General features: G+C 42.6%; 1 protein-coding gene and 1 long non-coding RNA gene across 2 annotated transcripts in view; one reads left to right on the forward strand and one right to left on the reverse strand.

Annotated features, from left to right (window-relative positions):
* The window catches only part of ANKRD55 (ankyrin repeat domain 55), a 102,683-nt gene that overhangs the window by 56,933 nt on the left and 20,182 nt on the right, over nucleotides 1-25,568 (forward strand). Inside the window, exons 6-7 of the mRNA XM_061129774.1 lie at nucleotides 6,050-6,178; nucleotides 18,333-18,517. Of these exons, the coding sequence (XP_060985757.1) occupies nucleotides 6,050-6,178; nucleotides 18,333-18,517 (314 nt within the window). The remainder of the gene's footprint in view (nucleotides 1-6,049; nucleotides 6,179-18,332; nucleotides 18,518-25,568) is intronic.
* Nucleotides 4,438-7,120, reverse strand: LOC133046784 (uncharacterized). Its single transcript, XR_009690561.1, has 2 exons — nucleotides 6,709-7,120; nucleotides 4,438-4,593 (listed from the first exon to the last, which is right to left on the reverse strand). It is a non-coding gene; the product is annotated as an uncharacterized LOC133046784 (long non-coding RNA).

Consider the following 25,568-nt stretch of genomic DNA (forward strand, 5'->3'; position numbering starts at 1 on the left):
TACAGCCACAGAGAATTAAGTTGCTAAATTCCTGGAATCTAACTCTCCTGCTTTCGTTTTAGCTCTGACAGGAAGAGCACCCCATGAAGAGGGACTATAAAATATTGGCATCTGCATTAGAATTTTGAGTGCATTTATCCAGAAAAGCACTGTTATGCATGGTATTTAAAATAGATAGTTGGTCCTACATTAATGTACATTCTGATATAAGTAGATTTTTGTGAGTGGCCTGACAATTCAAACTTCCATTACAACAGCACTCGCAGAAAATAAATCCAAGTTGCAAAAATAGACGTGAATCTTTGGATATAATTCTTAGCAGTAAAATCTACTTACAACATTCCCAGGATACAAGCATAAGCAGGGACTGTGCATTTAAAAAGGCAAAATCAATAGAAACAGTCCCTGATTTTAGAAATCTTTGTCTCTACAGCTGGCAGAAGGTAAAATAATAAAGTCAAAAAAATTTAATGCACCAGAATTTGTATTCTAAAAATGAACACCTTAACAAATAGAGTCAGTGCTACTCAGGAGCTCTCACTTGCCTCTCTCCTCAGATCCTCCTTCGCCGTTAGGTCCTAGAGGCAGACCATGTATTTTTTATCTTTATATCCCTAGAATCTGGTTCAGTAACTTACACATAGTAGAGTCTCCCTAAAATATATATTTAGATAAAGAATTAACTTATTAAATTCAAGAAAAAGGCATATGATTTTATTTTATTGTCCTTCCCCTCTTTATTGTCCTTCCCCTCTTTGTTGTGTTGACCCAACCCATGAGTGACTCATTTTATTTACCAGATTTGACTCCCTGTGACTTTTAATTATTTCCAAATATACTCTCAAAAAAATAAGATTTTATCTCATTTGAGAGCTTCAAAAATGTATTGTAGCTTTTAGGGCAAGAGTCCTTGTCCATTTTCATGACATGGACACATCTGGTATACTGGAGAAGGCTGTGGATCCCTTCTTGGAAAAATGTTTGAAGTTACATAATATAAAATACATAGCATTACAAAAAATTGTATTGAAAAACAGATACCAAAATATTTTAAAGAACAAATTTGCAATACTTACATGCAAGCTCTTTTTGCTAATGCCTTACTATCCTTTGTGATCTATAATTGTAAGTTTTTACCCACATAAATTTGAAGAAAATGGCTTTCATTACTGAATTTCTTATCTTGTTTTAGAAGTTCTTTTAGACTTTTAAATTATATCCTTTATTCTAGTTTTTTGTACACAGACGGCCCTCTGTGACATTTGTGAGCGGTAGTCACAAAATTGATAATATGTGAATATAAAAATGTCAAAGAGAGCCAAACTGGACTTCTGTGAACTTCTAGATCCTTCAAATGACCTAGAATTGTTTTGCTGATCTCGCAAACACCTGCTAGAATTCTATCCCCCGGTGCACCAAGATGCGGGATGAACCAAAGCACCCAGCCACATCACACGTTTCTCTCTATGCCTTTCAGCATCTGCAAGAGCTGGTCTAAAAGTGCAGTTCTGAAACAGAAAACTACTAAACACTGAATCAGATTTCTGCTTCATAAAGCACAAAAGTTACAGTGGTTTTGGAAAAAATGAAAAAACTTCTGAGAAGACGATAGGACTTGAAAGCCCTTAACTGAAATGTTGGTGGCACAGGCCCAAGGCACAGAATTACTCATGTGCACCAGAGTGTGTTCCAAAGCCAGCTTGCCATGCACACAACAGCTATCACACACAGCTGTTTCTATCAACAATCTTGAAATGGCTCCTAAGTCAACCAAAACTTAACCTCTCCCTCCAAAACTTTCTAGAGAGCTATGTTCTTAAATGAGTGTGAGTTACTCTTCACTCAGAGCCAACATACCCTCTTTTTCAAAGGAGTAGAATTCTACTGTCACCAGGACCATCTGGGTGTGTGTTGCAACATATCTTCCAGAGACTCCTAGATGTTTAGCTCTCAGATTCTTTGAAGGCCCAGTTGGGTCCTCAATGAGGGGCATCACAGTTTAGACACAGGTGGCTGGCTTTCATTCAACAGACTGTGGTGTTTTATACTCCCTGTGAATCCAAGGGAACCTGGATAGCCTGCGATTCACTGATTAACTCTTCCTGCGAACATTTCTCAAATACGTACCATGTGCTTGGGCATGTCATAGTGAATAAGCCACAGCCTCTGCCATTAAAGTGCATCACAGCTTAATCTTAAGTCTATCACAGCTCAGGACAGAAGCCAATTGCCAAATTGGAAGTCTGCCCCTTAAATGGCCACCAGTCTTAACACAACTACAATGTGCTAGCAGTGTTAAAAAAGCTGAAAGAAGGAGGATGCAGTTGTAGGAAACAGTTCCTGAACAAAGTGTGTTGTGCAATACAAAGAGTTGCATTTGAGCTGATTTTGAAAGTTTTGGTTTTCATATTACTAACTCTAAGAGGGTGTATTTTTATTTCCCATTAGCCCAACTGAAAAAAATAGCAACAGGAAATTTCTCTTGACTTGACTGAATGTTTGAAGCCTGTTTGTATTGTAATATAAAAATACAACATATTTATATTATATATTATAATGTATTATTATTTAGAGACTAATTGAGTAATTCAAGTCTTGATTTGGGGCCACTCAGAGGATCAACAGTGATTTGTAACACTGATCCCAAATTCCAAGGTAGAGGATGGGTGGGAGGGATTATATATATATTTCAATAGCTTACTAAACTAAATATTTGCCAGCTGCACTTTCAGAAGAAAACTAGAAGTGATGCCAAATGAAACAAATAATAATACAGAGTGGCAACCCTTATGCTTGAGAATCACCATTCTAGAAAGTGAGAAGATCCCAAATCCAGCTAAAATCACAAAGAAAAAAATTTTCCAGTATCTGAACTCATTTCCAAAATGAAATCTTGTAGCTTGATGTGTGGAACAAACAATTTCCTCCAGAGTGGAAGGGACCCCAATTTGAATCCCAACTTGTCTTATACCCAGTCAGTGACCTTAGGGAAATCATTTAACTTGTGTTTCAGTTTCCTCACCTGTAAAATGAGTCTAAAAATACCTATCTCTCAGGATTGTTGTAAAGATTCAAGGAAGTGAATGAAGTTCTTGGCACCAAGTAGGTATATGAAAAATAGTAGTGGCCCTTCGCACTATTTATCAAAACATGCATGAGCTGAGTTTTTTTTGTTTTCATTTTTGTTGTTGTTGTTTGGTTTTTCAACAGGGAGTTAAGGAGGAGTGGTGGTTGCTTTAAGAGAAAAACTCCTAAAGTCTAGAAACTGTTTAGGAGACAAGGATTGACAGTGTCCTAACAAGAATTAAATTAATTCACAATTTCATGCTGAAGTCTCACCTGGCTAAATCAATCTCTCTGCATATAGTGATTGCCATCTACCTCGTTTGGAGGACTCATCAAGAATTCTAACCGGTTTCAACAGGTTTCAACTGAACAGTTGATAACAATGATCATAGCAGACAAGTTCATTTTCTATAAAGAAGTCATGTTCTGTCTTTCTTGTGTGAATGATTTTAGAAAGCAAAGCCAAATTTTACAAAAGCAAAAAATTCCATCCAGAAGCATAAGAAGTCACTCATCCATTTAACAAGCTTTTGCTTAGCATTCACAATGTGCCTGGCACCGTTCTAGGTTCCAGGGACTCGGGCGGAAAAAGGCCCTGCCTTCATGAGCTTATACTCCAGTAACTCAGAATTGTCTCTGATGTCTGTAGTCCTGGGGCTGGTGGCACTTCATAATGAAGCCAATGATTCTAAAGCAAATGGTACTCAGCTCTGGGAAAGGGGTAATCACTGCACAATAAAAAGAATCTGATTCCCTGGAGTCCAGATTTCTAATTCCAGTGGGCCAAATTAAAAATAAAGAGGACCCACTGAAATGCTTTGAGCTATTCTGAACCTCAAATAAATATTCAGCTGCAGGAATAAGAACAAGAAGTTCCACTGTTGTTAGACGGTCATTATTTTCCATATGGAACCAATTTCTTGAAATATCTTTAAGAGTATCTGGAGACTCAGTGTTATATGACACTTGAAACTTGAAAGCAGACCATAGTTTAATGATTTAGAATGTGGAACTGGTCAAGGGGACTTACATTCTAATCCCACTGACTTGCAAACCTCAAACCCTACATTCAGTTTTGTGCTCAGTCACAGGCTTGAGAACTTCCTTAGAACTCAACTTCCTCCATAAAATGGGAAGGACAGTGACACCTTTCAGAGCTGACCAACTGCTATAGCAAAAACTCAAAACCTCGGTGCCTGACATAATAAAAGCTTTTTCCTGCTTGCTTCATTGTTCATTGCTGGTTGATGAGCTGACCCTGTCCTGTCTCATCAACCAGGGTCCTGGACTTTTTAATCACACGATTCCAACATCTTCTTGAGACTTATCCTCCCCTCTATTCAGTTGTCAGGTGAGGAAAGAGAAAATATATAAAAGACTACACAGTTTTTATTTTCTAGGCAGGCCTTGGAGGAGTGGGGGCTTCCATTCTTCCGTTCTTTCTATTCACACGGCAATGGTCAGGACTCAATCTCATGGCCACACCTATCTGCCGGGAAATTGGGGAATGTAGACTCAGTATGTGCCCTGGAGGAAGAGGAAATAGAATTTGGTGAGCACCACAGACTTCTCCACAATATTTAATCCAAAAGGTTATTTGGAGGATTGAGATAATATACAGAAGAACTCATAAAGCTCTCTAGATCAATACATATCCACGTATTATCTGTGTGTCTGTCAGTCGCTCAGTCATGTCCGACTCTTCGTGATCCCATGGACCTGCCAGGCTCCTCTGTCCATGGGATTCTCCAGGCAAGAATACTGGAGTGGGTTGCCATTCAATTCTCCAGGGAATGTATTATCTGGAATATGATTAATGTATTATCTGGAATAATAATAGCTCTGCCCTCCTAGCTAGGCTGTAGCCCATCTCCTGCACTCAGCTCATCTTGGATGAGCAGAGAAGGCCGAGGTGGTAACACTGTGTTATATGCAGAGACAACTGCAAAAAGAGAAAGCTGTCTACTTCCTTCACTCCCTTTACCAGGCATCTTAATCTAGAATCATTTTAGACATATTTCATGTAATTGTGAGATATATGCAAAGAGAAGAAGCCATCTTTTCATAGTCCACTCTCAAATACTACTGGTTCTTTTTGGCAAATGTTTCCCAGCAGAAGTTCATTTTATTATGAAACCATACCTAACATGTGACTTTAAGCTAGGAGAGAAGGTGGAATTCACCAGATTGGCTCATCCGGATCTGATTTCCAGGCTGCCACCAAGTGATTTCTTCTAAACAGTGTAAATCAGGTCATGTCAATACCTGCTTAAAATCCTTCACTGTCTTTCTACTGACTTCAGAATAAAATCCAAATGCCTTATACAGGGTATTCCCCATCCCACACTCCAAGGATCAGCCCTGCCTCTTTCTCCAACTGCATCTTGCATGGCTCTCCTCCTCTCCCTCTTCATTCATTCATTCATTCATTCAACTGCTTTTCATCTAGCCTGGGTCAGTCTCTGGGGATACTTTAGTAAACAGACAGTGCTCTGGTCTGGTGGTGAGAGATGGCATCCTAGCGTACTCTGATCACAAGTGTCTGCCTCTGTGACTTGTTGCTCACTGGTCTCTACCTTCAGGTTACCTCGGCTCCCAGAGGCCCATGTAGAACAGTCCCTACCTCCGGGGTGGTTACGCTGTCATGGCACCCCAGGTGCATTATTTTTTTGCATTCAACAGTCCTGAAAATCCTTTGGCTTGCTTGTGTGCATTTATTATCTTCCTCTACCACAGTGGAGTTCCCACGAGGACATGGATCTCATTGATCTTATTCTCTATCGTATCCTTGACATCTGTTTGCCTGGCATCAGGTAGGAAGCCAAGGAGTAACCGTTGAATGAATGATTCAAGGAACAAGTGAACTGACAGTCAGTAACCAATGCATCTGGTGATGCCTTCGGGCCTGGGGAGAAAGTGTGTACTCCACTCTCCTTCCCAATAACCTGTGCTCATCTCGGCCCCTCTGACTGTGGTTTTGCAGGGAATGACAGCACTCCACTGGGCAGCTTTCCACAACCGGCCTCAACACACCCAAATGCTGCTGAAGAAGGGGGCAGACCCCACCCTTGTGGACAAAGACTTCAAAACAGCTCTCCACTGGGCAGTCCAGGTGAGAAATTAGCCAGTGGGCCTATCTCAAGTGTAAATGGTGTAAAGCAATGTTAACAGTCTGAGTAAGTCAGACCTGTAAGGCACAGTCCCAGCATTGATGTGGGCTTTATATATGTGATGGACTTCCCTTGCGGCTCAGCTGGTAAAGGATCTGCCTGCAATGTGGGAGACCTGGGTTCGATCCCTGGGTTGGGAAGATCCCCTGGAGAAAGGAAAGGTTACCCACTCCAGTATTCTGGCCTGGAGAATTCCATGAACTATATAGTCCATGGGGTTGCAATGAGTTGGACACGACTGAGTGACTTTCACTTCACTTATATGTATGACAGAGCAAGCAAGATATATGCATGCTGCCATCCTCCCTCCATCCATACCCAGAGGGGCAACAGCAGACGGCACTTTGGAGTATTTGGGTACATTAGTTGCTGAGAAGAAATCCTGCCAAGGTAAAGAGGGTGAGGAGTTACAGAGTATCAGGCAGCGCCCACCTTAGCTGTTACACACACACACATACACATATATACATACCTCACTCTCTCCAGCAGTGCTTGCTGAGGGCTCACTGTGTTCCATGATAATTCTTCAAAGAACTACTAGGAAGTCCCTTCAGAGTCTTTTGGACCATGAGTCTCTTCTTCCTTCTAAATCCTCTGAAGCAGAGTAATTCCAGGCAACCCTGAGTTCTACTCTGAACCCTGAAAACAGCGGCTCATGACACCCTACCTCGCTATCCCAAAAGGGAGTCTGTATCGGTACACATGACCAGAGAAATCAGAAATCTACAGCCCAAAGAGAGGAGAACTGAGACTAAGGTGAAAGAATGACCATTGGTAACATTTGTTGAGGTGTTGTCTAGGGAAATCATTCAAAGGGCTTGATTAACTAAGAGTTATCTGTTCTGTCCTTAAGAGCAGTGCTATGCATCCTTTGAACAAGCCTGCCAGCCCGTTCTGTCTTTTGATGCCTGATGTTGACATCCCACTGTTTATTTCCATCAGCCCTGTAAAGGGACCCTTGCTGAACTGCGGTCAGCATCCCCCTGATTCTGTGCGCTCCGACAGTGGTTTCACTTGGGTGTTTTCACGTGCCACACATGGCAGAGAAGGGCACCTGGCACTTTCAGGGTTGACATGTGTGCCTGAGATCAAGGGGAAATAGAAGTGATTTGGAAACTTCTCTGTTTTTGTTCTTGCAAGCTTGCCTTCAGTTACTCTGCAGCAGGGCCCAGCCCTGACAAAACTCTGAAATGAACAAAGCTTGTTTTTGTCATCCCCACCTGCCCTTAGCATCCTCCTACATACTTTCAGTATTTAATCAGCTGCCTTGCCCCACCATGCCAGTTCCTGCCCAGCACCCAGTCCTCTGGTCAGGGGTCACCATTGCAGCAGTAGCCTCAGGGCAATATGGCTGGGCAACCAAGAAACATCCCATGTGTGTTAGTTCTCAGCTGGGGTGACAGTGGTATCAGAATCAAGCATTTTCTGTATCTTCACTCTCATCACCGATGTTCTCTGAATCCATAGATCTAGGATGGGGCTCCTGTACGTGCATTTGAAAAAATCTCCCCAAGTAATTCTTACCTGTATGCCTCCTCTGCTCCACCTTCTTCCACTGCACCCACAGTTTAGAGCTACTGCTTGGAACGCAGGCTTGCAATTGAATCAGCAGTGCTTGTAAAATGACAAATTCCCAGACCCCACTCCAGATCTAATGAGTTGTGCTCTTTGTGGGTGGGAACCCCTGTTTTTTTGCCTCTTAAGGGGCAATTTTGCAAAATCAAAAGAAAACTGTGCTCAGCTCAGAGGATCTGAGAGGATCAGAGGATTTGCATTAACAGAACAGGATTTGTTCTGAGAAAAGTCACTGATGCCTGCTTGGCTTAACTATTGGTGTATCTTTGGGGGTATGAATGAGATTGTGTGCATGACAGTGATATATAATATTCTATGTAATTGGAAGAGATTATAGTCTTTATTATGGTCCCAAATTTCCTCTATGAAAGCTTAGTTAACATACTGTCTACATAATCTTTCTGTCTACTAAATGATGTGGCTTTTAACCTGCTACATTGATCTTAATCCTGTCTGCACATTAGAATCAACTGAAGAGCTTTTAAGCAATACTGATTCTCAAACCCCACACCTATTTTCAGTCAATTATTCCAGGGTGCAACCCAGGTGTTAGTATTTTTGTAACATTTTCCCTTCCTCTAGGAGGTTGTAATGCCCAGCTAGAGTTGAAAACCGCTATGATAAATGAATTCATATGAACAGGTGCTAAAACCTTAGCTACTCCTACCTAAGATATTTCATTCTGACCCGTGATTTTGTAAACTAAGTATAATGCCTTACACATTTATATACTCAATAGCTTAATAAATGCTTAGTGAGCACCTACTTTGTATGTGGCATGGGAAGGGGGAGAGATTAACACGACAGGTCCCTTCTAGGACCCCTACAATCACATGTGATATTGCATGGGTGGGTGTGTGAGGATGTTAGCCTACATTTTTCTGAGGAAGATGTCCACTATTTCTTCAACTCTTCAATGAGGATCTGTAACCAGACTTCAAAGGTTAAGAATCTTACTCTGGAGGAACTGTGCACCCTCTCCCTCCTTGTGGCTAGCACTAAAACTCAGAAGTGATGTGCTTTGCCCTTTACTCTACAGAGAAGACCAAGGGTAATTCCAAATGTCAGCCAAAACCAGGGTTACACTTGCCTCCTTTAGCTATCTTCTTCATTTATGACATGGGGCCAGCACTCTGCTCCTCTTGAAGTTTTTCCATATAAATAGGCCTATTTCCTGTTGTCATTTATTCCTTTCACTGAACTTAGGGCTTTTCTCTGGGACTATATGAGACCATATTTAAAGTGACAGGACTTCAAGTTAATAAAACCTCTGTATTTGACCCAGATAATCAAAGCAGTAAAGATTTGAAACACTGGGCCCAGAAAGTAAGGCCTTCCCAGGTGGCGCTAATGGTAAAGAACCCGCCTGCCAATGCAGGAGACATAAGAGGTATGGGTTCGATCCCTGGCTCGGGAAGATCCCCTGGAGAAGGAAATAGCAATCTGCTCCAATATACTTGCCTGGAGAATCCCCATGGACAGAGGAGCCTGGTGGGCTACAGTCCATGGGATCGCAAAGAGTCGGACACAATGGAACAACTAACACTTTCTTGCAAGCACGCACTCCCAGAAAGTAAACTATGTTTGACTTCTGCCCCCATTTCTTAGGTCCCTTGGTAGCTGGTGGGGCCCTCCTATGGGCCTATCGCCCTCATTCACCTCCCCCATCTGCCCAGGAGACTCCACTGTTTGGCTGTCTCTGGGCTAACGCTGAGCAGAACCCTGTCCCTATCGGCATCCAGTCTCCCCTAATGAAATCTCAGTCGCATCGGGACATGTTCCCGCCTATTTGTGATGGCACTCACTTATCAGGAGTCTGTACAGGTCTCTCTCAGCTTCATCTCCCTCTCACTCCTCAACACTGCAGAAATTTAGTCATAAATCTTTTTTTCATTCTCTTCTCAGAAAGCCCACTGGTTCCAATGACTTCAGCTACCAATCTACTCAGAATTTTCTCAGGTCAAAATCCAGCAACTGACCTCTCTCTTGACACTAGGCTCACATTTCCAGCTCTACCAGGCATCTTCCCATCATCTCCCATGGATGTGTCAAAGTCAACGCATTCAAACTGAATCCACAGTCTCTCCTTCTCATCACATTTCCATCCTCCCTGTAGTCCAAGACAAAGGCCTCCAGGTGGTCCCTGAACACTCCTTCCTTATCATCATTCACGTCCAGTTGGTTGTCAAGACCTCTTCCTTCCACCTCCTCAGGTCTCACAGTTGCCTCTTTTCTATCTCCACCGTATAGATCAGGGTCCTAGCACGAAGCAGCCCACTCAGATGGGATTAATTGAGCATAGATTCATAAAAAGGCTATTTACACCCAACCACAGGTTGCCATTAGGGAATCGGGGCCTAAAAGAGCCTGGGAGGGAGAGGTTACTAAGACACAGCCAAAGTTGTAGCTGCAGGAGAGGGCCCAGGACAGAAACTGTAGCCCTGGATGGAATAATCAACCTGTTATCTAACAGGGAGAGAACTGAAAGATAAATGCCCCAGTCACTATTTCCTCCTTACGTCCATCTCCTGCCAGTGCCACTCACTGGCCAATCCCATCTAGCAGCCACAGGGCAACGACCCATTTAATGCAACTCACACCTGCCAGAGCAGGTTGAAACAAGGGAGTTAACCAGAAAGAATAAATGGAGATGATTAAGTACACCCACCATCACTGCCTTAGGTCAAGCTTCCCCTATTTCTCACAGGAAGTTTCAGTATTTGTATTTCTACTTCAGCCCTTTCTTCCTCTACTGTATTCTCACATTGCTGCCAGGTGCTCTTTCTACAAATTACAAAGGAATGTACTCACATAACCATTACTACACCAAAACAATTATGGTCACCCTTGGTTCTTAGCTCAAAAACCTTCAGCAAGTGCTGTTTTTGGTAAAGAGCAAACTCTTTGATTTGCACTGACTGCTGTGAACAGCCACTCCCCACCCCACCCTCCTCCCTGCCTTTCCTCTTCAACCTGTATAGACATTAATCCAATCATACTAGAATATCAATAATCCCCTCAATACATGATAAACATTCATCCAGTCTTCCTCTTGGTCATCCTGTTCCCTTTTGGTGAAACATTTCTTTCTATTTGTTTTTCTTTAAGTAGTTATATACTTAACAGTAATCTTATTGATTTATTTGACTGCATCAGGTCTTAGATGTGGTATGCAGAATCTTTCCTTATGGCACTCTGGCTCAGCAGTTCAGGCTCAAAGGTTAATTTGCCCCGCCACATGTGGGATCTTTGTTCCTCAGTCAGGGATTAAACCCAACTCCCCTGCGTTAGAAGGTGGATTCTTAACCAATGGACCATCAAGGGAGTCCCAATACTTTTTTCTTCTTACTTTCCCTGCATCATCCCTTCTAACTGCAGAATTTATACTTGTTCCTCCTTATTTCTCAAGGCTCAACTAAGTTTACCTTCTTTGCTGAACTCCCTTTTAGAATTTTCCCCTCTGTCTAGCACTTCCTTCCTTCTATTGCTGGTGTTACTATCAGTAGAGGGCCTGCATCTCCTCTTCCAGACCACATGCTTAAGGGCAACATGCCTTACTCATCTAGATGTCTCTCAAGACCCAAAACAGACCTTTGTGAATCTTTGTGAACACCAAAAAAGTTTTCGCTGAATTCAGTTCAATAAGCTTATCCATTGCAAGCCACTGGAATTGAAATTAGTGCTTTATTGGGTTCTTTCTGTGACATACCATTTTCAGCTTAACTGAGACCTCCAGGAATGCATCGCCTTGGTATCAAGGAGTTTTCTCAAATGATATGTAATCTAGGATAGCTATGATGACAGGTCAGCAAGAGGGCCAAGTATCTACCACCCCTCAAATCTCGCCTCTAGCTCCTTCCTCCTAATCCTAGAAAATGTGTTTATTTAGAAGCTTCCTCAGTAGTACTCTTCTGGCAATGCATTTTTCAAGGGTGGGTAGAAAGAAAAGAACTGCCCTAATATAAAGCAACTATTTCATGTTTGTTCATTCAGTATGTGATTAAGGAAATTATACACACACCCTTGGAGCTCTTGAATATAACCATGAAGCCACCAGTGTCTGAGACTGATTTGGTCTAGCATGAAATTCTCCTCCTTCCTGTGGTGGCCAAGATATGTGATCAACTGTTTGAATTGTGTCAAAATTCTATAAATATACTTTAAATATATTCAGAATGACAAAGGATAATTATAAATGTCATAGGCCAGTGGATCCAGACCATAGATGAAAGAACCTTAGAGCTGGGAGGGACCACACAGAGTCATTTAATCCAACCCCTCTGTTCACAGGTGGAAAACTAGTTCACAGGGAAGTTACCATTGTCCAAGCTCACCCTACACCCACGGGTGCCCAGACCACACAACTCCCAGTGCTTGATTAAAGGAAAACTACAAAACCACATAAGCCCAGAATAATCAAAGAGAAAGTCAAATTTACTAAATCAACTCCCATTACCATGGAAGCAAAGATGAAGTTATCTTAAAGGATAGGCTAAATTAAAGTGGCCTGCATGTGTCAGCTCCCCAGGGCTTGGCTGCAGAGAGGGAAGGAGATGGGTAGATGGCCAAAAAACAAGAACTCACCTAGGAGTAAACACAAGTAAAGAAAGAAGTGAAAAGATAGTGAAAGGTGGGAGACAATAAGAAAAAGAGAGGAAAGCTAAGAAAAGAACGGGTAAAATTCTAGTTTGGCTTTGCCCATAGTTTGTGAGGCTTGTTTTATTTATCTATTTATGCTCTGTTCAGCCAATATTTATTACAAGTTACTCTTTATTAGGCTCCATTTCAGCAGAAAGACAGTGTTTCTACACATGACCACAGCAAGGAAGGAGGTTTCGTGGGGGTGTTTTCCATATTAATCATTAGAACACCTGTGAAATGATGTAGTTCAGCAGCTGAGGGTCACAGTGCTTCACTGCCTCTCCCCCGCCATTTCTGTCTTACAGTAGCCCTCCAGGGGGGTCAGCCCCAAGTTTTGGGATACAGCAGACTCTGGTATCAGGCCAAGCAGAAAGCCTGGATCTAAACGGGCTAACTATGAAGAGAGTCCTGACTCCAAGCTAGGATATTGGGCACCTTTCTCTTCTAGTCAGGCTTCCCTGATAGCTCAGTTGGTGAAGAATCCACCTGCAATGCAGGATACCCCGGTTCAATTCCTGGGTCAGGAAGATCTGCTGGAGAAGGGATAGGCTATCCACTCCAGTGTTCTTGGGCTTCTCTTGTGGCTCAGCTGGTAAAGAATCCGCCTGCAATGTGGTAGACCTGGGTTTGAACCCTTGGTTGGGAAGATCCCCTGGAGAAGGGAAAGTCTACCCACTTCAGTATTCTGACCTGGAGAGTTCCATGGACTGTATAGTCTGTGGGATCACAAAGAGCTGGACACGACTAAACAACTTTCACTTCACTTCTCTTCTGCTGCTGCTGCTGCTAAGTCACTTCAATCGTGTCCGACTCTGTGTGACCCCATAGACGGCAGCCCACCAGGCTCCCCCGTCCCTCAGATTCTCCAGGCAAGAACACTGGAGTGGGTTGCCATTTCCTTCCCCAATGCATGAAAGTGAAAAGTGAAAGTGAAGTTACTCAGTCGTGTCCGACTCTTGACAACCCCATGGACCGCAGCCTACCAGGCTCCTCTGTCCATGGGACTTTCCAGGCAAGAGTACTGGAGTGGGGTACCATTGCCTTCTCCATCACTTCTCTCCTAGTCAACCACAAACCCTCAACTCTCATGTGTTCACAATCTACTAGTTCACAAGCTAGTAGGTCTTCCCCTCCAACTCCATTCCAGTCTAACACATCTGGCTCCAGCGGAACTTAAGGGCCACTGTTCTTCTCACAGCACAGAACCACCTAGACCTTTAAAAGGGTCACGTGACCTAAAACCCTTTCATCTCCTTTGCACAGTCACTGTCATATGACAAACAGACCCCCTACTTCCAAGAGAAGGGCAGAGATTGGATTTCCCTCCCTGAAGAACCCACCATAGAAATAATTTCCCCAACACCTTAACAAATAAACAATTAATCCTAAATCTTGCACTAAGATTTCTCAGGAAGTCACCTAGAATAAAAAGGGTCTACAATCAGGATATTGAAATCTTGTTTTTTATCAGTCTCTAATAACAAAATTACTGTATCTTAACCTAACTTTCTTAGCAAGGCTTTTATGAATTTTTCTCCTTCATGAGGTGTAAAGAGAAAATGACTAGGACTCAGTGGTTCCCAGCTGTCTTTAAGTTACATGAAGGCAATTTCATGGATTACCCACAGACAAAAGCAATACAATAAAAGAAAACTAAATAAACCCACACTCTCATTTGGCCACCCAATGCAGAATTCTAGAGCTGCATAATAAGATCTATACAATATTCTTCCCCTGTTGAACGATACTCCCACCAAATGGAAATTCACTCTCCAATCTTCCTAGGGGCCCTTGGGCAACACCCATGTCTTCTCTCCTGGTGCTTCCTGGTGTCTGTGACAGAGGCTTCCCAGGCCTGGAGACTCCATCTGATGGATGTTCAGAAGAGAATATTGTTACCAGGAGGAGACCACTGAGCCAGGGCCTCTGTTCACAAACTAGGGACCTCTCTTTCCTGTTGTTTAGTCGTTCAGTCATGTCCAACTCTTTTGCAGCCCCATGGACTATAACCTTCCAGGCTCCTCTGTTCATGAGATTTCCCAGGCAAGAATACTGGAGTGGGTCGCCATGCCCTTCTCCAGGGGATCTTCTCAACCCAGTGATCAAACTCGTGTCTCCTGCATCTCCTGTATTGCAGGCAGATTCTTTACCACTGAGCCACCAGGGAAGCCCTAGGGACCCCTCTAGGGCTCTCTCAAATTCTTGTGAGGGTGCACCGTGGCAACCTTCCTAGGAGAAGCTTTTAAAGCACCAAATGTGGAAAGAAGGTCTCAGTTGTAAGACACACTTCACTGCTACTGATGTTGCTGATACCAACAGCAGTTTTTACTGTAATTCCTCCCATGTGAACATGCAGGATCAAATAAATAAACCATTCCTTTAACTGAAGACAAAATAGTATAACAGCAAAGTGCCAGGGCTCTGCAGTCAGTCCCAGCCTTGCCACCTCATGGCTGTGACACTGGACAATGAATCTGCCTGTGATGCAGAAGACCTGGGTTCGATCCCTGGGTTGGGAAGATGCCCTGGAGAAGGAAACAGCAACCCATTCCAGTACCCTAGCCTGGGAAATCCCAAGGAGCCTGGCAGGCTACAGTCCATGGGGTCGCAGAGTCAGACCCGACCGAACGACTCACAGACGGACAGAATCCCTCTGTGCCTCCAGTTTCTCCTCTACAATATGAGGATGATAAGAGTACCTACCTTACGGTCCTCACTTGTTTAGTCCTGAAAACCGTGGAGGTGTTGTCAGGATTAAACAAGTGAGAACATGCCCTGCTGGGCACAGAACATTCACTCGGTAAACATCACTATCACCATTACTCTTGGGAGGACATTATTATAAAAACAATGGTGATGTAAATGAGGGTTAGATTTGGAGACAAAGGAATGGTCTGAAAGATTCAGGGCAAAGGCATTTTGGAGGAAAGGGGTAAGCCGGTGAAATCTTTCTTATCCAGAAAAGCCATGTAAGAGTCCAGCTCACAAGGGAATTGCTGATTAGGATTGTCTGCTCAGGAACTCAGCCGGGGCCCGCTCAGATGTGCCGGACTGCAGCCCACCCCCACCCCGCATCTAAGCTTGCTGCTTCCAAAATGGTTCCTCCATGGGTCAGGCAAGGAGGGAGGAAGACAGTGTGTAAGACGAGTGTGTTTTTTCCGTCTGTGCTTGACACTCCATCCCACACAGAAGGAAAACCCGTGACAGGCTGTTTTGCTCTTTAAAACACTTTGGCAAGCTGAATTCCCTTGCTCTTCCAGGAAACTGTAAACAAAATCAATTCGTTGAATGGACACTCTTTTTTACTTCTATTTTACTTCTCCATATAGCTAATGCTTCTTAAAAGGGGAGAGGGGCTTCTCGATTGTCTTAAATATACATATGTCAGACCCCTCAAAATATGTTTAAGTAACATTAGGTGAAAGAATCTTAGGAAAGCTGATAAAGCAGGCATGAAAGCTTAGATGTGTTCCCTGTAGCAACCTTTTGATGACAGGCATGTCATGGACCTGAACTCATTGATCCAAATTATTTAAAAGTCATTGTGAGACAAAGGAAGGATGGAGGGAGAAGAGGCTGTAAGGGGGAAGGTGAGATGGAGGGAAGGCTATAAAGGTAGCAGGCAGGGACTACTTTATGGATGTGTCCTCAGTCCCCTGGCAGGGCTCTGGGGATCGACTCAGGAAGGATCCAGATGGCAAACCAGAGCCCTAGGCACCTGGGAGGGCTTGCACTCACAGTGAGAATGCCCAGCCCAAGGGAGTGTGACGTGTGAGCCTGCTCAGTCACTTCAATAATGTTCCACTCTGCAACCCTAAGGACTGTAGCCCACCAGGCTCTTCTGCCCATGGGATTCTCCAGGCAACCCAGGAGTGAGCTGCCATGCCCTCCTCCAGGGACCGAGTGTGACACTAAATATAGCAAATAAAACTCGCCATGACAGGTCAAAAGAGACCATGGAAGAGAGGAACACATTATTCCTCTGGCATGTGAGCAGGGGGCTCATATTTTTCCTGGGCCCCACAGATTATGTAGCTGGCCATGGTTATAGCATTTAAAACACACTCAGCACTCTTCCTGGGGCTCAAAGTTGAGAGCTTTGCTGCCCTCAGCCTTTGGGCCTGCAAGAGCTTTCAGAACTGGTGTCAGCCGCTGTCCCCAACACAGGGGGCGCACACTGCAGGGTTCTCTGTGTAGTGGTTCTCTGAGAAGCCATGCTGAGTCACAGGATATCCGGAGAGTTCTTGGAGCAAACAGGCACAGGGGAGGGAAAGGAAGAGGAAAAGCCAAAATGAATGGGTTCTGTTCCACGGAATTGTGCAAATTGACTCAGAGGTTCTAAAACACAACCCTGGGGTCAAATAATCAAGTGGGAAGAATGCCAAAAGAAATGTTACATACTTGGGAAATTTATTATGAGATGGCTGTTGAACAGCATTTGGAGTGTATTAGAATTGCAGCTTTTAAAAAGTTCAGTACTCCCTTTCAGCCCAGGGACCCTGAGTCTGGCATGTGACCTGGCTACTGGCCCCCAGAACTACAGCCCATCTCTCCCTTTTCTTAAACCTGCTCCTCATGCCTCCAAGGGACCTCCGTTCTACCCATAGGTACTACTGCCTAGAGATACAGGGTCTCTGTGGATTCATTGAGAAAATGCAGGTGAATTATTCGGACTGTTTTATAATCTTTACCCAGATATCAGTAGAAAACTGGAAGATAAGACTTTCCACAGGGTGAGATAGAATGAATTTATTTTATTGGCATTTGAGGATTTATTGTTATCTTAAATTGCAAATGCTTATGTAGTGCAGGCATGCTAAGCTGCTTCAGTCATGTCCATCTCTTTGCGATCCCATGACCTGTGTGGCCTGCCAGGCTCCTTTGTCTGTAGGATTCTCCCGGCAAGAATACTGGAGTGGGTTGCCATGCCCAGGATCTTCCTGACCCAGGGATTGAATCTCAAGGAAAAGCTGGTGACTTTTAAGGCTGGGACAGGTTGCTAAAAAGACTGTAGAGAAATCTCATTCCAAAGATAAGATAAAAACTTATAGATCTACACAGAAAGAGGGATCCAATTTAAATGATTTCCTGAAGCTCTTTCCTTTTCATACTTGGTTTGTTTCTTTATTAATTAGCTACTAAATTATGACCCACTTCTGTTCAAAAAGGATTTCTGACAATTAAATTACATGCAACTTATAGCAATTTGACTATTACCAGATCATTTTGGTCATCATTATGCCACTAGTCAGTATTCATCATTGTCATTTTATTAATATTAAAATTAACTCTGCCAGCTTCTCAGGGGTCAACCTCTACAGCAAGTGGGAAATAAGATGCATATATTTAATGGGGAAGTTATCTAGATGGCCCACCCATCATGCTAGCTCTGATGTCAGTCAATTACACCCGTATTTAAGTCCTCCTTGAACTTCCCAGGTGATCAATGGTAAAGAATCTGCCTGCCAGTGCAGGAGACACAAGAGACACTGTTCGATCCCTGGGTGGGGAAGACCCCTGGAGGAGGAAATGGCAACCCACTCCAGTATTCTTGCCTGGAGAATCCCGTGGACAGAGGAGCCTGGTGGGTTGCAGTCCATAGGATCACAAAGAGTCAGACCTGACTAAGTACCCACATACCTTAAGTCCTCCTTAGTTCACTAACTATGGAAGACAATTTAGCTCTTACAGGAGACAAAAATCCCTGCCAGGACTTGAGACAAGTGGAAATCTGTTGGTGGGTTTGATAAAATGCATTTTATTTTTGTGTGTGTTTGTTTTGAATTTTTTTTTTTTTTTTTTGCTTTGAATTTTTATCTTAATTTGCATGGACAGGGAAGAGCACTGGATTATACATAATGAGCTTTCTTTGTTTTCCAGAGTGGAAATAGAATTCTGTGTTCCATCATTCTGAGCCATCACCAGGGTCCATCCATAATCAACTACGACGATGAGAGTGGCAAGACATGCGTGCACATTGCCGCAGCAGCAGGTTTCTGCGACATCATCAACGAGCTGGCAAGGGTCCCTGAGTGCAACCTGCAGGCTCTGGATGTGGACGACAGGTATACGTGGCCACTCTGTCACCTTTTCCAAATTTTAATCTCAAAACAAAGAAGATGTTTAAGGAGTTATCTTATATGACTATATCCTTACTGCCAGTAATGTTAATATTTATACCTGGGCTTGTGACAATAAAAACTGCCCTATATTAGTCAGGACAGGAAAAACCATTGTTATGAAGAGAAACGCTGTGACTGTATTGTCAGACTTTCCACTTTTTGCTAACTGTTCTCAGAAGGCTTTCTGTATATCAGCTTCCTGCTATATACACTTTTTGTTCTTAACAGTAAGTCTTATTTTTTTCCTTCATTCCTGGATTATGTCATAAAATCAACAAGCTCTTGCTATCCAGCAAAGAGCACAATAGAGGCTTTGTGTTCAGAACTAGACGTGACCTTATCAGTGTTCTGTTTTGGTTTTCTTCAGTCATTAAAGATGTATTTACATAGGAAAGGAAGCTGAGTCCAGAAAGGTGAAGAGACTTGCCTAAGAGGTAATTAGCAACTAAGTAAAAACTTGTTGTTCAATCTGAGTCCCACTGTTTGCAACCCCATGGACTTCAGCATGCCAGGCTTCTCTGTCCTTCACTATCTCCCAGAGTTTTCTCAAATTCATGTCCATTGCATTGGTGATGCCATTCAGCCATCTCATCCTCTGTTGTCCCCTTCTCCTCCTGCTCTCAATTTTTCCCAGCATCATGGTCTTTTCCATTGAGTTGGCTCTTCGCATCTGGTGGCCAAAGTGTTGGAGCTTCAGCCTCAGCATCAGTCCTTCCAATGAGTATTCAGGGTTAATTTCCTTTAGGATTGTCTGGTTTGATCTCCTTTCTGTCCAAGGGACTCTCAAGAGTTTTCTCCAGCACCACAGTTGGAAAGCATCAATTCTTTGGCGCTCAGACTTCTTGATGGTCCAACTCTCACATCCATACATGACTACGGGAAAAACCATAGCTTTGACTAGACAGACCTTTGTCGGCAAAGTGATGTCTTTGCTTTTTAATATGCTGACAGAAGAAGTAAGAACTAAAATCCCATGGCCTCCAAAATGAAAACCCAATCACAGAAAACTAACCTAAATGATCACATGGATCACAGCCTTGTGTAACTCAAAGAAAACTTGTACCCTTGTCTTTTAAATGTAGAGCTTTTCACCTACTGACCCTTCATCCATAATCAACTATTAGAATTTTTCAATTACAATGCTTATCTAACCTTTGCTTCAGTTAGGCATAGACTCAAGGAAAATATGAGAATAATATAAGAACAAATAAAACTGTTGAAAACAAGTATAAGGCTTGTACATTATGCATAGTTTTTTTTAAGCTTTTTCTATTGAAGTGCAAATTTTGCCATCTACTTCCATGATTTTAGATTCCCCAAGAAGCACTTCCTACTACTTCCTGATACGTGAAACCCTTATAACACAGGAGAAAGAAATCTTGGGTTCCATGTAAGTCTCAGAAGCTGGAGACTGTTAACAGGATGACTTTAGTTAAAATTAATATATAAATAATTGAAAGTAGACCTTTTCTGAAGAGTAGATATTGAACTTGAGCAGGTAAAAAAGTGGAAGGATTTTGTTACATGAAGAGAAAAGGTGAATGATCCAAAAAGCGAAGAAAAGAACACATGCAGGGGGACTTCCCTGCTGGTCCAGTGGTTAGGATGCCTTGCTTTCAATGCAGGGGGTGGGGGTTTGAACTTTGGTCAAGGAATACATGCCATGTGGCCAAATAAATAAAAATAGGAAAAAGAATATTTTTAAGGAACACATTTAGGAAAATAGGGTTAGAAAAAAGTTTGCCTACTTCAAAATACTTCTAGAAGCAGCTCTATTACAGTATTTCCCACTTGAATTATCACATGCTTCAGTTCAGTTCAGTTTAGTCACTCAGTCGTGTCCGACTCTTTGTGACCCCATGGACCACAGCATGCCAAGCCTCCCTGTTCATCACCAACTCCCAGAGTTTACTCAGACTCATGTCCATTGAGTTGGTAATGCCATCCAACCATCTCATCCTCTGCTGTCCCCTTCTCCACCTGCCCTCAATCTTTCCTAGCATCAGGGTCTTTGCAAATGAGTCAGCTCTTTGCATCAGGTGGCCAAAGTATTGGAGTTTCAGCTTCAACATCAGACCTTCCAATGAACACCCAGGACCAATCTCCTTTAGGATGGACTTGTATTTCCTTGCAGTCCAAGGGACTTTCAAGAGTCTTCTCCAACACCACAGTTCAAAAGCATCAATTCTTCGGCACTCAGCTTTCTTTACAGTCCAACTTTCACATCCATACATGACTACTGGAAAAACCATAGCCTTGACTAGATGTACCTTTGTTGGCAAAGTAACGTCTCTACTTTTTAATATGTTGTCTATGTTGGTCATAACTTTCCTTCCAAGGAATAAGTGTCTTTTAATTTCATGGCTGCAGTCACCATCTGCAGTGATTTTGGAGCCCAAAAACATAAACTCAGCCACTGTTTTCACTGTTTCCCTATCTACTTGCCCTGAAGTGATGGGACCGGATGCCATGATCTTAGTTTTCTGAATGTTGAGCTTTAAGCCAACTTTTTCACTCTCCTCTTTCACTTTCATCAAGAGGCTCTTTAGTTCTTCTTCACTTTCTGCCATCAGGGTGGTATCATCTGCTTATCTGAGGTTATTGATATTTCTCCCATGCTTAGGAGAGAAAATTTAGTTCCCCCAGTCTCAGAGAAGAAAGTATATCCAAAGGGAGCAAGAAAGTGCGAAAGATTGGGCCCTACGAAGGTTCAAAGTGAGGTAAAATCCCAAGAAGGGTCTAGTTTCTGCTCCAGAGCTCAGCTCATCCTGCTCTTCATTTTGTTTCAGTTTCTGCATCCTACATTGTATAGCTCTACCTTCACACTGACACTGTAAGCTTGTGTTAGTAGAGAATTTTTCAAAATTTTCATAGGTTTAAGTATTGAAGCATTGGCAACAATTGTGGCTTCGCTTCCCTTCTTTTTTTTTCCAGATAGAAAGTTTTTGAGAAAAGGGAAGAAAAATAAGGCAACGATTTTAAAAAATAAAAAAAGAGGATGAGGGAAAATATGAGGGAACTAGTCCTCCTAGATTATTAAAACACATCATAAATCTATGACATTTTAAAACATGTTGGTGCTAGCCTAAGATTGATGGTACAGAACACATAACTCATAAATAGCTTGTATAGCTTAAAGGTCCCAAATTTCATCAGTCTATGAAGTCATGCTTTCCTTTAGTACTCAAGTCATTTATCTTCAGGAAGGAGAGTCTTTAATCAAACTCTCCTCCCTACATACTTCTGGGAATTATCTAGGGAATGTTTGCATGTTCCATAAATGGTTCCTTGGCTTCTGACACCTTACCAACACTGCATTCTTGTACCTATCATCTCCTGTCATTCAGAGACCACCTCATCAGCCCACTGCTTGCCTCTGATGTATTTCTTCTGAATCATGGGCCCTGGTTCTCCAGCTCCTCACTGTGATAACTGAGTCCAATCTGCTATGTTTGAAGACTATCCTGAAGCTTAGAGATAAGAAAGGGACTGCAACTTACATAACTTGAAATTGGATACTACATATTACCTGCAAAGGCTTTATGTGTATTAGTTAGAAGTTATCTATGCTTCTCTTGTTTCTGCAAAATAATTTTGCCCTGTGTCCTTCTGGACCTCTTCTTCCATGCTGATGTTCAGAATGATCTCAGGTTGCCTCAGCCTGCCTCATTTGAAGCAGGGCTTCAGTTCCTGGCTAGAGGTTGAGGTCGGGTCGCAACAGTGAGAGAGCTGAATCCCAGCCACTAGACCAAAGATCAGGAACAAGGCCTTGGCCCTTCAGCATGCAGAAAAATAATTCCCACAAAGGTTGAAAGTAGTGAAATAGGTAAAGTATTTATTAGGAGGAAAAAGAGTACAGTATATGTGAACAGACACACAGGCGGACTCAGAGGAAGAATTGCACCCTCATGGCAGTTTAAGTTACTTATATGGGGCATTTCCTCCAGGTTTCCTTGGCCAATCATTTTAATTTGCCTGGTTCAGAGTTCATATCTGTTATATCTCAGGAACCTCCCATGTGCACACACACATCTCTTAGCCAAGATGAAAGAGGCTTATGGTTGGGTGGCATCAGGATCACTCCCGTTTTGACCTCCAGGAAGCCTTTCTATGCATGTGCAGTTGGGAGGCCTCCTGACTTCAAAAAATGATAAATATGTGGGCTCTTATCTTCTGTTTGGGCAGGGCCCAGCCTCCTCTCTCAGTTGTCCTGCTATTGATAGTTTGTAGTTTCTGTCCACAAAGAATGAATCTCTAAATTTTACCCTGGGGGCCATCTACCTCCTGCCTCAAGAGAAATTAATACAGTCACTCTTCAGTTCAGTCACTCAGTCGTGTCCGACTCTTTGCGATCCCATGGACTGCAGCACGCCAGGCCTCCCTGTCCATCACAAACTCCCGGAGCTTGCTCTAACTCATGTCCATAGACTCAGTGATGCCATCCAACCATCTCATCCTCTGTCGTCCCCTTCTCCTCCTGCCTTCAATCTTTCCCAGCAACAGGATCTTTTCCAGTGAATCAGTTCTTCATATCAAGTAGCCTAAGTATTGGAGTTTCAACTTCAGCATCAGTCCTTCCAATGAATATCCAGGGTTGATTTCCTTTAGGATGGACTGGTTGGATCTCCTTGCAGTCCAAGGGACTCTCAAGAGTCTTCTCCAACACCACAGTTCAAAAGCATCAATTCTTCTGTGTTCAGCTTTCTTCATAGTCCAGCTCTCACATCCATACATGACTACTGGAAAAACCATAACTTTGACTAGACAGACCTTTGTTGGCAAAGTAATGTCTCTGCTTTTTAATATGCTATCGAGGTTGGTCATAACTTTCCTTCCAAGGAATAAGTGTCTTTTAATTTCATGGCTGCAGTCACCATCTGCAGTGATTTTGGAGCCCCTCAAAATAAAGTCTTTCACTGTTTATATTGTTTCCCCATCTATTTGCCATGAAGTGATGGGACCATTAGTACAGTCACTCAGCAATTGTCATAAAGGAGTATTTCACAATATGCCAAAGAGAATTGTCATGTGTTGATAAACCTGACTGTTGATAAACCTGATGTGTTGCCCAACCCTCCATCTACTGAATTTATTGGCAATATATTCTGTAATCAGGAGGGTATAATATGGCTGGTGCTTCATCTTGTTTCATAAGAAATATTGTCTGGAGACCTCTCAAATAGAATGGAATGAATCAAATTCCATTAAGTGTCCTCAAAGTGCTGTCCGTATCATAACATGAGTAGGATGCTTGATTGACACAGGACACAGTCTACCCATGGGGATTCTAGTCATACTGTGGACATGGCTACTCTCCCAATACTAAGTCCTGAGCCCCTTCACAGATAGACCCAACTGAGTCCTTCTCTGTCCAGCCCCCAGACTGCCTCCATGTCTGAGAGACCTCTTGGCTCTCCAGGGGTGGTCATCTGCCAGGTTTCAAGCCCCAGAATGAAGCCAAGGAGAGGCCTTCCATGCCTTCTTTTCCTACCCCAAGATTGATCCTCTCCCAGAGGGACTGACAGGAAGAATAGCCCTTGTCTTCATGGGAAACCCCATTCACAGGAATATCATCTATCACCATGCCCCTCTTCAGCCCCCCAGAGTCCCACTGTCCAGACATACCACACAGACATCCCCAACCACCTACTTCCCAGCATCTCTGCCAAAGAAGCAAGGTTCAGGTCCCCTTTCTTCTTGAGTCCAGTGGTCCTTTATGCTCTTATCACCATCTTGTCCCATTTGCCTTAATAGTTCTTTCTACAGCTGGGGAACTGTTTTGCTCCACATCTGCTCTCAGTTCTGGGCTTGGTTTTTGGAAACAGGAAGACACTAACTATTTCTCTTATCTACCCCGCTATATCCCTCCCTTGAAGTTGAGCATAAAGTCAACCATATCCTTATATGGAGGAAAGGGGATGGGCAGAGAAGTGTGTACACAGTTCAGGATCTTAAAATTTGATCCCACTGCATTAATAAATGGTGTTGAGAAAAGCTGGCTATGTAACTGGAAAAATAGTCAGATTGGCTCCACACCTCACCACATATATCAGAATACACATTCAGATACACATGCAGTTTTGTTTAAATCCAAAGAAATCTAGAATAAAATATTGGTTTCCAATTTATTTACATTCAGTAAACTTTACTTTTTTTGGATGTATAGTTCTATGAATTTTAACACATACATAGATTCATGCAATCACCACAAGGCAGATCCAAAACAATGCCATCAATTCCAACACCAACTCAGGTTGTCCTTTTATAGTCAAGGCTTCCCCCATCTCCAAGCTTTGGCAGTCATGGATTAGTTTTCTCTCTTGGGTTTTGCCTTTTCCAGAATGTCATGTAAATGGAAATATACAATATGTAATCTTTTGAGATTGCTTTATTTCACCTGGTAGAGTGCATTTGAGATTCATCTATGTTCCATATACCAGTAGGCTGTTCTTTTTACTGCTGAGTAGTATTCCATTTTGTGGATAAATTATAGTTTGTCCATTCACCCGTTGAAGAACATTGGGTTGTTTATACTTTTGGATGATTACAAACAGTGCAGCTATAAACATTTGTGTACAAGTTTTTGTGTAAACATAAGTTTGCATTTCTCTAGCTATAGATGATAGACATGAGATTGCTTGGCCACATGGTAAGTATGCTTAACTTTAGAAGGAACTGACAAACTGTTTTCTGGTGTGACTACTTCCATTTTGCATTCTCACTAAAAATATGTATAAAAGCTCAAGTTTCCCTGAATCTTCATCCATACATGTATTGCCAGGTTTGTTTGGTTTTTTTTTTAGTTTTTTTTTTTTTCATTGAAGTATAGTTGATTTACAATGTTGTGTCAGCCTCTGCTATACTGCAAAGTGACTCAATTATACACATATATAAATCCTTTTTAAAAAAAGTTTAGCCATTTAAATAAGCATGTAGTGGTATCCCATGTAGTTTTTTTTTTTCCCATGTAGTTATAATTTTCATTTCTCTGAAT

This window comes from Dama dama, chromosome 25, assembly GCF_033118175.1.
Source record: "Dama dama isolate Ldn47 chromosome 25, ASM3311817v1, whole genome shotgun sequence".
Taxonomy (NCBI): Eukaryota; Metazoa; Chordata; class Mammalia; order Artiodactyla; family Cervidae; genus Dama; species Dama dama.